Below are 16,162 nucleotides of genomic sequence, written 5' to 3'. Positions count from 1 at the left end.
CCGGCTAGTGTCGCAAACAAGTCATCAGCCTTCGGTAACAGGTATTGATCTTGTTTTGAAACCCTGTTGATTATAGCTTTGTAGTCTCCACAGATTCTGACTGTGCCATTATATTTCAGCACAGGAACAACGGGGCTGGCCCATTCATTAAATTCGACCGGTGATATGATCCCTTCACGCTGGAGTCTGTCCAGTTTAATTTCGACCTTCTCCCTCATTATATACGGCACTGCCCGAGCTTTATGATGGATGGGTCTCCCATCTGAGTCCACGTGGATCTGCACCTTGGCTCCCGTGAAGTTGCCGATACCCGGTTCGAACAGCGAGGGGAACTTGCTCAATACTTGGGTATATGTATCTTCCTCCGATGACAATGCCTTTATGTCGTTCCAGTCGCATCTGATTTTCTCCAACCAGCTGCTGCCGAGCAGCGTTGGGCCATTGCCTGGAACAATTCACAGCGGTAACTCGTGAACCGCACTGTTACATGACACTGCCAATCACCTTTATCAGTTCTTTGGTGTACGTGCGCAGCTTGGCGTTAACAGGGCTCAGTATCCCACAGCTTATAAAATGCCCTCTCGTTCATGATCGATTGACTCGCCCCCATGTCCAATTCCATCGATACTGGTATCCCGTTAAACTTCACATCAAAATTGGTTTACTTGGTTATGAAAAAGTACAGTCCATACACTTCCTCCTCTGGCGTCTCGGATTGCATATTCGGATCCGCGCTAGTCTGACTCTCATCCTCCACGTGGTGTGTCACAGCTCGCTTGCTCATCTGCGGGCACTTGCGCTGGAGATGCCCCACTCTCAGACAGCCTTTGAAACTATATTGCTTAAATCAGCACTGCTGGTGACGATGATTTCCCCCACAACGCCAACACAGAGAAGTCGGATACATTCCCGCTGGCGGACTTTAGGCAGCCACAGGTTTCGCGAATGCCGCCGGATAGGCCTTGCCATGTGTCGCTCTGCCGAACGCCGAATCAATCGCATTTACAGTACTCGCCGAGGTTCGGTTTTTCATCGCTATTTGCTTTAGACTCCTGTCTGTCATCATACATGATTGAGCGATCTGGATGGCCCTTTTTAAATCCAACTCCTCCATCGCCAGAGGTTTGCGCAGGATCACCTCGTGGTTGATACCGCGAACAAAGTCGTCCCGCAGCATGTCTGCCAACACGGTCCCGAACTCGCATGGTCCTGCTAGACATTTCAGGTCGACAACGATTTCCGCCGTGCTCTGGCCCTCCGATCGAACGTGTGTATAAACCTGTATCTCAAGATGATGATACCATCATCTGGCTTGATGTGCTCCTGTATCAATGTACACAACTCCTTGCAAAATGAGCACAATTGGATTTTTAGAGCAATTCATGGAGAGAGAAGATTGGGCAGACTTTGTGAGCTGTTTGAAACAGTGCTTCATGGCCAACAAAATGAAGGGGATCGACGATGCAGATTGGCGCCGGGCCGTGTTCCTCACTGTGTGCGGTTTCTCTGTTGGATCACTAGGCTTGAGTAGATTCTTTATCAGACCGTAGATCTTTGAACCGCACACAGTGAGGAACACGGCCCGGCGCCGATCTGCATCGTCGATCCCCTTCATTTTGTTGGCCATGAAGCACTGTTTCAAACGGCTCACAAAGTCTGCCCAATCTCCTCTCTCCATGAATCGCTCTAAAAATCCAATTGTGCTCATTTTGCAAACAAAAGGTTCTTGTATTCTCGTCGCCAAATGTTATGTATGCAATAAAGGTTCAAACTGAGTACTGTTTTACTAAGCAAGGTACAACCTTGGCTCTGCTTTATTTAGGCCCAAAGTGCCTGACTCTCAAAATGGCTGGCCTTTTATACCTGAGCAGCACCATGTGCGTGCTGCTCAGTGGCCTCCAACAATGACGCCATCTGGTGGCAACAAACAGAATGTACATACATTACAATTACCAATGAAAATAAAAGGTAAAAGGAGGGTCTCCGAGACCACCCAACCTACAACTTACCAGTACCCTATAAACCACAGGATTGGGACTGATGGTTTCAATTACTGAACATACAAATACCAAGGCAATATATTTTGCACATACCTGGATATACACCTGGCACGCTGGCACCTGGAACTCCGGCACCTGGAACATTATAAAATACATACGGTTAAAAAAATCATGTTCTTTATACATTTTGAAATTAAACAAAATCTCAAAATGATGTAATCTCTGATGCAAATGATAAATTTGCAGCTCGTTCTCTGATGTACAACAGTAATAACTTGCATTTATATAGCTCCTTTAAAAGAGGGAACTGACCCAAGGTGCTTCACACAGTTGCGAAGAAATCATAAATGCCAACCTAAGGAGGAGATAAGGAACTCTATGATACCCTAGCCACTCACTGATGCTCTCCTATAAGCTCCATGTTGAGAAATACCTCATAGACCTTACTATAACCTTCCAAAATACTGCACACCCTTACCCCATGAATCTAACAAAATTATGAAGCAAATTCAAGTAACCAAACTTACTTTTGTTCAAGAAAAGAGAACTTAGGGGGAGATGTAATCATGGGGGAGAAATTTGGTAGTACCCCGTTTGGGGCGTTAACTTTTTACATTTTGAAAATTTAGCGCCAGACACAAAGGATCCTGAAATACTTCTAAATTGGGCTTTAGCGCCCCAGGAAGGAAGAGGCGGTAAATCAAGCGCTAATGACCTCAGTTGGGCGGTACAGGGCGCTACCGAATTTTAGGTGACTTGCATTCAGCAATCATCCTTCAATCTTTCACACTGGCTCATTCCAGCTCTTCAAGGGGAGATTCTATCAAGCTGCAACTGTTCATTTTCAACATTGTTGCAACTGAACTCGACCCAAGACCAACTGAGAGACCTCATTGCAATGGCTGCTTCTAATTTAGATCGAAGGGAGAGAGCTCGTCGGTTTAATGACGCCGCATTGGAGGCATTGGTGGGGGCAGTGGAGCAAAAGAGGGAAGCGCTGTTCCCAGCAAGTAGAAAGAGGCCATTGCCCCAGATCTTCATGGTAATATGGAGGAAAGTGGCACAGGAGGTCTTGGCCAGTAGCTTCATGGAACGCAGCCTCACACAATGCCATAAGAAATTCAACAACCTCAGTCGGGTGGTCAAGGTGAGTACATGCTTCAACAAGTCCTACATACCAACATCTGAGCCTCTGTCTGTGCACACTGCACAAAGCACCACTCACCTACAAAACATCTGCAACTATTCAAACTCACATTGTCATCTCACCCCTTGCCTACATTCACAACTATTCAACAACGGCAGGCATATATCCCAAACACATCATCATCACCATCACAGGTGGTCCCTCGAACGAGGATGACTTGCTTCCATGAGCTCACAGGTGTTTCGATGAAGGACTCGATGTTCTAGTCCTGAACTCCAATTGAGGGGGTGGAAGATGCCTGTGGGTGAATTTTTTTTAACGTGTGGTGACCGTTGCATGCCAGCCACCACACAGGCTTGAAAGAGCTGGGCCTTTATCCAGTGGCAAGGGTTAACCAAGATGACTGGAGACCTGCTCTGCTGCACGGATCTAGCGCGCACACATATCGTAGTGTGGGCTGGCCCGTGCTGCCCGAGCCCCGTACCCTCATCTGTCGCACCTCCGCCACGATCGCTCACCGCTCCTCCGCCATAAACATTCACCGCATCTCACCACAAACACTCGCTGCTCATCCGCCCCGACCTGCCCACTTCTCTCTACCTGCCCGTGCTCCAAAACGGCAACCAGGGTTTTGTATCGTCAGCAAACTTGGCTACATTAGACTCAATCCCTTCCTCCAAGTCGTTAATATAGATTGTAAATAGTTGGAGTCCCAGCACTGATCCCTGCGGCACCTTACTAGTTACTGGTTGCAACCAGAGAATGAACCATTTATCCTAACTCTCTGTTCTCTGTTAGTTAGCCAATCCTCTATCCATGCTACTATATTAACCCCAACCCCGTGAATCTTTATCTTGTCCAGTAACATAGAAAATAGGTGCAGGAGTAGGCCATTCGGCCTTTCGAGCCTGCACCACCATTCGATAAGATCATGCCTGATCATTCCCTCAGTACCCCTTTCCTGCTTTCTCTCCATACTCCTTGATCCCTTTAGTCGTAAGGGCCATATCTAACTCCCTCTTGAATATATCCAATGAACTGGCATTAACAACTCTCTGCGGTAGGGAATTCCACAGGTTAACAACTCTGAGCGAAGAAGTTTCTCCTCATCTCAGTCCTAAATGGCCTACCCCTTATCCTAAGACTGTGTCCTCTGGTTCTGGACTTTACGAAAAATCGGGAACAATCTATCCGCATCTAACCTGTCCTGTCCCATCAGAATCTTTTATGTTTCTATGAGATACCCTCTCATCCTTCTAAACTCCAATGTATAAAGGCCCAGTTGATCCAGTCTCTCCTCATATCAGTCCGGCCATCCCGGGAATCAGTCTGGTGAACCTTTGCGGCATTCCCTCAATAGCAAGAACGTCCTTCCTCAGATTAGGAGACCAAAATTGAACACAATATTCCAGGTGAGGCCTCACCAAGGCCCTGTACAACTGCAGTAAGACCTCCCTGCTCCTATACTCAAATCTCCTAGCTATGAAGGCCAACATACCATTTACCTTCTTTACCGCCTGCTGCATTGTATGCCAACTTTCAATGACTGATGAATCATGACACCCAGGTCTCGTTGCACCTTTCCTTTTCCTAATCTGCCACCATTCAGATAATATTCTGTCTTCGCGTTTTTGCTCCCAAAGTGGATAATCCACATTATACTGCATCTGCCATGCATTTGCCCACTCACCTAACTTGTCTAAGTCAGCCTGCAGCCTCTTAGCGTCCCCCTCACAGCTCACACCGCCACCCAGTTTAGTGTCATCTGCAAACTTGGAGATATTACACTCAATTCCTTCATCCAAATCATTGATGTATATTGTAAAGAGCTGGAGTCCCAGCACTGAGCCCTGTGGCACCCCACTAGTCACTGCCGGCCATTCTGAAAAGGACCATTTATCCCGACCCTCTGCTTCCTGTCTGCCAACCAGTTCTCTATCTACGTCAGTATATTACCCCCAATACCATGTGCTTTGATTTTGCACACCAATCTCTTTTGTGGGACCTTGTCAAAAGCCTTATGAAAGTCCAAATACACCACATCCACTGGTTCTCCTTTGTCCACTCTACTAGTTACATCCTCAAAAATTCCAGAAGATTTGTCAAGCATGATTTCCCCTTCATTAATCCATGCTGACTTGGACCGATCCTGTCACTGCTTTCCAAATGTGCTGCTATTTCATCTTTAATAATTAAGTCCAACATTTTCCCCACCACTGATGTCAGGCTAACTGGTCTATAATTATCCGCTTTCTCTCTCCCTCCCTTTTTAAAAAGTGGTGTTACATTAGCTACCCACCAGTCCATAGGAGCTGATCCCGAGTCGATAGAATGTTGGAAAATGATCACCAATGCATCCACTATTTCTAGGGCCGCTTCCTTAAGTACTCTGGGATGCAGACTATCAGGCCCCAGGGATTTATCGGCCTTCAATCCCATCAATTTCCCTAACACAATTTCCCGCCTAATAAGAATATCTTTCAATTCCTCCTTCTCACCAGGCCCACTGTCCCCTAGTACTTTCAGAAGGTTATTTGTGTCTTCCTTCGTGAAGACAGAACCAAAGTATTTGTTCAATTGGTCTACCATTTCTTTGTTCCCCATTATAAATTCACCTGAAACCGACTGCAAGGGACCTACGTTTGTCTTCACTAATCTTTTTCTCTTCACATATCTATAGAAGCTTTTGCAGTCAGTTTTTATGTTCCCGGCATGCTTCTTTTCGTGTTCTATTTTCCCCCTCTTAATTAAGCCCTTTGTCCTCCTCTGCTGAATTCTAAATTTCTCCCAGTCCTCAGGTTTGCTGCTTTTTCTGACCAAATTATAGGCCTCTTCCTTGGATTTAACACAATCCTTAATTTCCCTTGTTAGCCACGGTTGAGCCACCTTCCCCATTTTATCTTTACTCCAGACAGGGATGTACAAGTGCTGAAGTTCATCCATGTGATCTTTAAATGTTTGCCATTGCCTATCCACCATCAATCCTTTAAGTATCATTTGCCAGTCTACTCTAGCCAATTCACGCCTCAAATCATCGAAGTTACCTTTCCTTAAGTTCAGGACCTTAGTTTCTGAATTAACTGTGTCACTCTCCATCCTAATAAAGAATTCTACCATGTTATGGTCACTCTTCCCCAAGGGGTCTCGCACAACAAGATTGCTAATTAGTCCTTTCTCATTACACATCACCCAGTCTAGAATGGCCAGCTCACTGGTTGGTTCATCGACATATTTGTCTAGAAAACCATCCCTAATACACTCCAGGAAATCCTCTTCAAGGGGATATAGACAGGCTAAGTGAATGGGCAAGAACATGGTAAATGGAATATAATGTGGAGAAATGTGAAGCTATCCATTTTGGTAGGATAAATAGAAAAACAGAGTATTTTTTAAACGGTGAGAGATTGAGAAATGTTGGTGTTCAGAGGGACTAGGTGTCCTTGTACACAAATCACTGAAAATTAACACGCAGGTAAAGCAAGCAATTAAGAAAGCAAATGGTATGTTGGCCTTTATTACAAGAGAACTTGAGTACAAGAGTAAATTGCTATTCCGCCCCAGGGTGGATGATTTGAATTAAACCATTATTCTCCGCCTGAATCCTTGGGGCAGAGAATAGAGGGATTTTGTGCTCTTCTGGTGTGCGATTTCATCGGTGCGGTGTTTCGGGTGGTTATGGAGCGGAAGTGGGTCGGGAGCGGGGCAGAAGGTGGGCAGTGTCATCAACACATCAGCACGACACTGATGACGTCAGCGCAATGAGTACGTGCCATGTCGTGCTGGCACATAGCAACGTCCATCCCCTTCAGTTAAAGGGGAGGGCTGCTGCGAGCTCAGCAGTCACTTTAGTGGTGCCCACTGGGCCATTGAAGAGGGGTTGTCGGACTGCCTATTGGTGGCCTGGCCGAACCCGTGGCCACCGCTGTCGGGACGACTTCAGAGTCGGCTGACAATTAAAATAAAATGGTGGCCGAGGTGGAGCACCCTCCCCTTTATGGGCAGACGCGCCACCCAGCCACTGGCAGCTTCCCACTGTGAAAAGCTGTCGGGAGCACCGAGCGGCGGCCGTTCCGCTCCTGTGGGGCAATTTTCCTCGCGGGGCGGAAAGGAGAGCTGCTGGGCGATAAATGGTCTGCGCGTGCCCGTTGGGGCGGGACACAGGCAGGCGGAAACCCATTTCCCGGCGTGGGGGCAATTTCTGATGGGTCGGCCCATCCACCTGACCCCAGTCAAAAAGTCTTTACCACCCCATTACCGCCTCTTAGAATGGGTAATGGACCTTATTGAGGGGGCAAGTTCGACCGCAAGATATCTTACTGCAATTATAGAAGGCCCTGGTGAGACCACACCTGGAGTATTGTGTACAGTTTTGGTCTCTCCTTACCTAAGGAAGGATATATTTGCCATGGAGGGAGTGCAACGAAGGTTCACTAGACTGATTCATGGGATGGGGGTATTGTCCTGAGGAGATATTAAGTAGACTTGGCCTATATTCTCTCGAGTTTAGATGAATGAGAGATGATCTCAGTGAAACATACAAAATTCTTACAGGACTTGACAGAGTAGATATTTCCCCTGGCTGGGGAGTCTAGAACTGGGGGTCAGAGTCTCAGAATAAGGAGTCAATCATTTAGGACTGAGGTGAGGAGAAATTTCTTCAGAGGGTTGTGAATCTTTGGAATTTTCTACCACAGAGGCACAGTCGTTGAGTATATTCAAGACAGAGGTCGATAGATTTTTGATTATTAAAAGAATCAAGGGATATGGGGATAGTGCAGGAAAGTGGAATTGAGGTAGAAGATCAGCCATGATCTTACCAAATGGTGGAAAATGCTCGCGGGGCCGAATGTCCTACTCTTGCTCCTAATTCTTATATAACGTTTTGCACAAGGGGGAATAGGCAATTTAATTGGCGCATATACATGTGGTTAATGTTTTATGATAAAAATGTAATTGGAATGTTGCACATTTGGTGCTGCCTCTCATTTGTTTTGAAGCTGTGGAAGGAGAAATTGATGTGCTGATGGGGACATGCACAGCAATCGGGAAGTGGGCTGGAAATCATTGGAACCCAAGTCTGATGAGGCAATAGCGGATCACCCTTGCGGAATGTCGATTGAGTGGCTGCCTCCTCAGTCGCTGCTGTTGCTGCTCCTCCTGCTCCTGCTGCTACCCCTCCCGCTGCTCTTCCAAAAGTGGTGGAGCTATGCCTGGTGGCAATGGCTGTGCCCTCATGATGGCCAAGTTGTGCAGCATGTAGCAGATGATGACGAAACCTAACACCCATTCAGCAGAGTACTGGAGGACTCCTCCCAAGCGGTCAAGGCATGGGAACCATTGCTTGAGCACTCCGATGGTCTGCTCAATGTTCCTGGTGGCAGCATGGCTCTCATTATATATGAGTGCTTGGGTTGTGGAGGGGAGTCATGAGCCAGATGTAGAGTGAATAGCCTTTGTCTCCGAACAGCCAGCTGCGAGCTTGATGTGGTGGCTGTAACAGAGCTGGCACAGAATGAGTGCATCATGGCTGCTGCCAGGATATTGGGCATTGACTGTAAAGATTCGGCGAGTTTGGTTGCACATCAACTGTACATTCACAGTAGCCTCTGCGGTTATGTTATGCAGTGCCTGCAAAGCGACGTGGGTGCAGTCAATGGCGCCCTACTCCATGGCGAACCCCTCTATCCTGGCAAAGCCACGTGCACGCTCCAGTTGCTTCATTCTGGTCATGGGGAAGGAATTGTAGTACCTTCGCCTTCTGTACAGAGCAGCTGTGATCTCACGGATGCAGCAATGGATGGCAAATTGAGAGATGTTGGAGGTGTTGCCTGTTGCACACTGGAAGGATCCACTGGCATAGAAACTGAGCGTGATGGTGACCTTGACTGCAACTGAGAGAACCGTCCTCACCCTGGTCTGAGGCTCGAGGTGTGGATGCAGGTGGCAGAACTCTGTGACCACGTCGTTGCTGAAGTGCAATCTTCGAACCCATTGTTCCTCAGTGAAATTGATGTAGGAGAACTGCTATACCCTCGGAGGGCAAGGCCTCCTGTTGAGAACCCTGTGGGACCTCCTACCTCTGGCTACATTTTGCAGTGTTTCTCTGTGCCTCAGTTGCCTCCAATGGCGACGCTGGAGTGCGAGGTCCAGTGCCAGCACACCCCCCATGAAATGATATAAATGTTAGAGGTTCAAATCTGCCCTCAATGAAAGTCCCGAATCTTTAACAGCTAGAACACTCCTTCAACTTCAAAATGCTCAAATTGGTCGAAACGCCTGTCTGCCGATGTGAAACTAAGAACAAAACATTATTGGCCAATTAAAACTTCACCGGATGCTGGCGCCTTTAAATAGCGCTCCTCCAGCTCACATCTGACTGAAACCCAATTGCTGAAACTGTTGTTGTCAGTGGTAGGCGCTAAACCCGGTGACGAGGGCCAATTTTTGTTCCAGGCGCTAGCGGGATACTGCACACAGTGAGGACGTCAGCATTGCCGGGCACAGCAGAGTGGGGCGCTACGTGTTACTGCCACTGCAAAACCCTGCCGATTTTAGCAGGAGGCGCTAACGGGCAGTGCAAAATAGCCCAATTCATCCCGTGTCTTTAAACTAATGCAATAAACTATTTAACTTTAACAAGACCAGAAGACAGATGAAAAAAGTCACAAGCCTTGGGCAAGTTTAAAGATTAGACAATGTTCGGGGGAAACATTGTGTAATCTTTAAACTTGCCCAAGGCTTGTGAATTTTTTCTTCTGTGGATATATGGAATAGACTACCATGGAAACTAATTGGTTCTGGGTAAATTGATACCTTTAAAATAGAGCTGGATCAATATCAGTTGAGAAGTGGGATTGAGTATTATAGAAATTTTAACAGCACTGTTTGATTTTTCTTTTAAGGGCTGGGTAGAGGAAAGAACTTAAGCCCCGATTTTAAATCAGCGCATGAACATGGCACCAGCTCTATTCCCACTCCAGGGACGAGAGCACAATAACCTAGCCTGGCACTCCAGGGCAGTACTGAGGAAGTGCTGAGGGAGTGCTGCAGAGTCGGAGGTGCTGTCTTTCAGATGAGACGTTAAACCAAGGCCCCCCCATCTACTCTCTCAAGTGGACGTAAAAGATCCTATGGCACTATTTCGATGAAGAGCAGGGGAGTTATCCCCGGTGTCCAAGCTACTATTTCTCCTTCAATCATCACTAAAACAGATTATCTGGTCATTATCACATTGCAGTTTGTGGGATCTTGCTTTACTAAAATTTACTGCCGCATATCCTACGTAACAACAATGACTACACTTCAAAAAGTACTTCATTGGCTGTAAAGCACTTTGGGACCGACGTTGGGCATAAAAAGCGCTATATAAATGCAAGTTTTTTTCTTAAAACAAGATGGCATTCGCTACTTTCAGATTTTGTTCCAATTCTAGTAGGACTACTTAATCAGATAGTTTTCTAATGTCTCTTTGGAGGCCCTCGTGAAGGAGTCAGGGAAAGAGGAGAGATACTGTTCCCCAGCATCTTCAGGAGCATTCCCAGGTCAAGTATTCAGCAGAGTCAGTGCCAAGCAGCATTGCCCCAAGGTCCTCAGTTTAATGTAACAGGTTTCATGACCTCACAAGAACAGCAAGAGTGTGTCAGCTCTTCAGTTCTCTCAACAGTTGACAACATTCCACTCATTCCTCCCCCACTACCCTCGATAATTCCCTCCCTTCCATCACATTCTTCAATATACAATATACAAGCATACTCACCCCTTCCTTTACTCTCTTCACATCACACAATGACAGCATTCCCTTCTCAAATCCTAGCATTTACACAACCACCAACTCCTCCGAGGACTCCTTCCTCATTTCATATACCACACACTTGGTTTTATATTTAACACCTCACCATCCACATTTTATCCTACTTCTTCTCCATGACAGTGTCAGCTGTGGCTCAGTGGGTAGCACTCTCACCTCAGAGTCAGAAGGCTGTGGGTTCAAATCCACACCAGGGACTGGAGCACAAAAAAAAAATCCAGGCTGACACTCACTCCAGTTCAGTACTGAGGGAGCGCTGTACTGTCATAGGTGCCGTCTTTCGGATGAGATGTTAAACCTAGGCCCCGTCTGCTCTCTCAAGTGGATGTAAAAAATCCCATGGCATTATTTCGAAGAAGAGCAGGGGAGTTATCTCCGGTGTCCTGGCCAATATTTAAACCCCAATCAACATAACAAAAGACAGATTATCTGGTCATGAGCACATTGCTATTTGTGGGAAGCATGCTTGTGCGCAACTTGGCTGCTGCGTTTCCTACATTACAACAGTGACTACACTCTAAAAGTACTTAATTGGCTGTAAAGCGCTTTGAGACGTCCGGTGGTCATGAAAGGTGCTATATAAATCCAAGTCTTTATTTCTTCTTTATGACTCAGCACATGCACTATATACATATACAAACATATATATATATATATATATACTGGTGAGGTATACCCAAATGAAGCCCTGGAGATTAGCCATGAGCATCAAGGGAGGCAAGGCTGGCATCTTATTTCTGCAGGGTGTCTGCATATTACTTGTAATCCTTCATTAACCTCAACAATTATTCAGCATGCTTCACAACTTCAAGCTGCATTCCGAAGACTGTCACTTGCCAATATTTATCCTCTCAGTGCCATCTTAACACTTGATCCTTTTCACTTTCCTCTAGGTCCTTCTCAGCATCTGGATCCTGCTGAAGAAGCAGCAGCTCAGAGCAAGACAATCCTCCTAAGGTTGGACTGTCATATGCTCGGTCCATCCTGAGCATCAGCTTAGACAATGGCATTCCACATGAGTTAGATAGTGAGGCAGAGGGGTTTGTACATGGTGAATAACCCAGCAGCATTATGCAGCAACAGATACTGGAGATAGTTTGCCGGATGGCAAGGTCCTCTTCTAGCTCTTCTGAGCAGGACAGAGGAACAGAGATGTGGACTTAAAGGATACAGTGTCACAGAAATAGTTATACCAAGTATTGGAAGACCCAACGATGAGTTTCAGCATTATGGATGAATGTATGGAGGAGTCCACTTCCAGCCAGTGTGGTATCATGTTACATTTGGGATCAGTTTGAAATTGAATGGTTTACTGTAGAGTATCAATCCAGTTTACAACTAGTCTGAGAGCCAAAGTGGATTTCAGTATTTTCTTCTTTCAGCACTACATCGCAATGCTTATTTACAAACCTTAACTATCTAGTAATTGGCAAATAACAGATCTCAGGCTGGACACATGTGGCCATCTTCAGTAGTTGTACAAGAACAGATGAAAAATGGGAGGCTATATAGAAGTATTTAGACTAGGTAGCACTTGCTTGGTGTAGTGCCAGCACAAAATTGGAACTGGGGGCTATTTCAATGTCAGCATGGTATTCAGTATCTAGATTAGACTTTAGTATATTGGGGGCGAATTGCCTCTTTTTCTAGCACCTAAGCACCTCTGGGGACATTTCGCCCAGGAGAGGGGGGGCACTATGGCTTCCCAGGAAATTGCCTCAGAGGTTTGGGGGGGGCCAGTCCTGGCAGCGCCGCGCCCAGTGGTTAGTGTCCCGGGTAAGTGCGCAACCGGCGATGATGTCATTGGCATATGCACCGACCCCTTCCCAGCCCCCAGGCGGATGTCAATGCCAGCTTCACAGGATGTGAAGCTGGCGGACATCTGCTGCCAGAGCCTTATTTAAAGGGGAAGCATTTAGCACTCTGGGCCGCCATCTTTATTTGCCGGCCCACTCTTGGATCGGCCTGACAATGGCGGCCCTAGCGTTGACCAGGCCACCATCGTCCAGCCCAGCACTCATTTTGGATGCCGGGCTGCTGGCCCGGTCGAACACATCCTTGATGGCCCAATGACAGCCACCGAAGTGTCTTGCAGAGTGCGCAGCAGCCCTCCCCTTTCATAGAAGGGGAGGGGCGTTATAGTGCATCAGCGCTATGTGGAATATCCGCGTAACGCTGAACTCAGCACCACGGGAGAGCCCCTCAAAAGGAAGAGGAGTGCTGAAGTCAGCGCTCTGCTTCCTTTGAGGGGCATATGGCCCAATTCCACGTCGGGGGCAGGACTTCCGGGCCAGGCGCTAAAAGTCCCGGCCCCGGAAGGTTACTGCCTCCAGATGGGGCAAGGAGCAATTTCGCCCCCATTATGATTTCATCTTCACAGCACAAATACATCATTATTTTTTTTTAGGTGCTTACTTCGATATCTTGCTATATTAGTGTAACTGCATGGTCTGGGAATGTTTCATCGACAGCAATTACTTTCAGTCAGTACAACTGACATGAATAGAATATTGATGTGTTCACTCAGTGTAAACCTGTACTATCTTGGTGCAATTATCATAAACTTCTAAAAGCATGGAATGTAAGGCAGAACAGACTGCTTGAGAAAGAGAGGGAAGAAAAGAGAGCATAGAGTTCAAAGAGAAAAAAAGAGCACAGATTCAGAAACCAGTAAAGAGAGAAGAAAAATAAGCCTTGCAAAAAAAGCAGAAGACTCTTACCAAGAATTCCAGCTCCGGGTCCAGTCTGGTAGGGGTATGCTGCTCCTGGAACATAGCCAGGTAATCCTGGAATAAAACAAAATATAAAGTTTAATCTGGTTGAGTACAAAGTACATTACATAAGCAAAAATAGAATTGGCATGTGTTAATATGATAGAGGAGCTTCATAAATTACAAACCCGGAGAAGAAATGAATCCAATGAACACAGCTGCTCTCATCACCCTCCTGTTGGAGAAGTTGCATCCAGCACTGACCAGATTTTCCCTTCCCACCACGTGTGTAGGAGAAGTTACATATGCCACATAAGGAGATATGAGGACAGATTTTAAAAAGCTTGGACAAAGAGGTATGTTTTAAGGAATGCTTAAGAAGCTGAAGGCATGGCTGCCAATGGTGTAGAGGTTAAAATAGAGGCTAGAATTGAAGGAGCTCGAAGGCTTATAGGGGTGGAGGAGGTTACAGAGATAAGGGCGAGGCCATGGAGGGATTTAAAAATAAGGATGAAAATCTTAAAATTGAGGCATTGCCAGACCAGGAGGCTATGTAGGTCAGCGAGTAGAGGAGTGAAGGGTGAACAGGACTTGGTACGAGTTAAGATACGCACAGCAGAGTTTTGGATGAGCTCAAGTTTATGTAGGGTGGAAGATGGAAGGTCGGCCAGGAGAGCATTGGAATACTCAGAATCTAGAAGTAACAAAGGCATGGATGAGGGTTTCAGTCGCAGATGAGCTGAGGTAGGGGCGAAGTCAGGCATGTTACGGAGGTGGAAGCAGGTGGTCTTGGAGATGGAGCGGATATGTAGTCAAAAGCTCATCTCAGTGTGCGATCATTCTGGTTCAGCCTCAGACAGTTACCAGGAGATATTTCAATAATATCAGCCCAAGTCTTTTTTTCTCCAGTGTAAAAATTCACAATTTCTGCAGCTTCCCCTTGTAACCCTCAAATGCCTGGTGTCATTCTCATAATACCACAGCCAGAACTGTACATAGTGTTTTAGATGGGACCAGACCAGCATTCTGTCACTTCCTGAGATTTAGATTGTTTTCCTCTATCTATAGAAGGTTTTATTTACTACCTTTTCTGCAGCCGCACACTATGCTAATCTATTCATCAGTAACCCCCCCAAATCCCTTTGTATTGTATCGTGTAGAATACCATTTAGCTTATATTGCTAGTGTTTATTTTTCTTTCTCACGATCATGACATTCGTCTACATTAAATTATATTTGCCACTTCTCAAGGCCTCTGTATTCGATCAGCCTGTTCCTAGTTGCTTGTAGTTCCTCCCAGTTTGGTTTCTAGTGCAAATTTGTTTTTATTCCCACTTCTAAATTATTTATATGCATTGTAAGCAGCCTTTTACAACATATTTCTTATGAGCCCAATAAGCGAGAAGACTTTTCAACATAACAGGCAGATTCGTCTTTTGGTAGACCTTCCAGATATGATATGCGGATGATGCAAATCTCAGTTTATTCATGGAGTTTAGAATTCCTGCTGGAACTAAAGTCTATGGGGGATTTCCAATGACTTAATCGGTCTAATGCTTCTAAATTCACAACTATTAATCATCCACGATTAAAGACACAATGGGAGGAATCGTTGAACATCATACTGATGAAAGAGTACTATATTTGATTTGTGAATAAGTGTTTTTGACCATGTTCAAATCAGTTAGTACCTAAAACAAAACCCATGTATACTGACTAATGTCCGGATCAATTGACCTGCCCTGGGTCATGTAGACAATTCTTCTCCAGGTCTTAATTTAATAACATTTAAAAATCTTCCTATTGTGTAATATCATCATATGGTTGTGTGTTGGGGTCACTTATGAAATGCTTGCAAGCATTTGTCCATCATTCTGTTAGGGTGATGTTGGGTATGCAATAACTCAATAGGCTTAGTACCATGAACTCAATCAGGTGCGACCGGACTCTACTTTATTAGCTCTGAAAGTGAGGATTAAACATGGAGGCTTTCTTTATATACAAGGGCTGCACATGTGTGTCTGTGGCCCAATGATCTCCAGCGGTCGCTTCCCCTGGTGGCAGGTAAACCCAGGCATACATACATTACATCATTCCCTCCCAAGATCTTGGTATCAGTCCTATTTACAAATTAAGACGGTCCGGGGCTTTCCGCTCCCTAGTTGATCGTCTCAGTTCAATTCCAGATCTGGGTAAGCTCTCGGAGTCATTCATGACTTGAGGCTGGGTAGCCGATCTAATGGGAAGGGCAGTGTTCATGTCGGGGATTAAAGGTCCAGATTCATTGACAACAGCAGGGTCTTCTGATGGCTGAATATGAATCAGTTGGTCATTGATGGTGACTTCTTCAAGCTGTTCTGGTTCGTCTGTGTGCCGCAATTTCGTCTGATCAATGCGCCTCCTGCATGTTTGCCCATTAGTGAGCCTGACAATAAGCTACCCTCCTTGGCCGTAACAGTGCCAGTGACCCACTTGGGGCCTTGACCATAATTTAGCA

General features: G+C 46.0%; 1 protein-coding gene across 4 annotated transcripts in view; it reads right to left on the bottom strand.

Moving 5' to 3' along the window:
- LOC139226469 (elastin-like) overlaps window positions 1-16,162 on the bottom strand; it is a 435,956-nt gene that overhangs the window by 337,047 nt on the left and 82,747 nt on the right. For all 4 annotated transcript variants that reach the window (XM_070857261.1, XM_070857262.1, XM_070857263.1 and 1 more), the window contains exons 4-5: window positions 13,675-13,740; window positions 2,094-2,135 (exon numbers count right to left, since the gene is read on the bottom strand). In XM_070857261.1, coding sequence (XP_070713362.1) covers window positions 2,094-2,135; window positions 13,675-13,740 — 108 coding nt within the window. The remainder of the gene's footprint in view (window positions 1-2,093; window positions 2,136-13,674; window positions 13,741-16,162) is intronic.

This window comes from Pristiophorus japonicus, chromosome 16 (genome assembly GCF_044704955.1).
Source record: "Pristiophorus japonicus isolate sPriJap1 chromosome 16, sPriJap1.hap1, whole genome shotgun sequence".
NCBI classification, from domain to species: domain Eukaryota; kingdom Metazoa; phylum Chordata; class Chondrichthyes; family Pristiophoridae; genus Pristiophorus; species Pristiophorus japonicus.
Note: the sequence above shows the minus strand (reverse complement) of the source record. Positions and strands in the feature narration are given on the sequence as shown.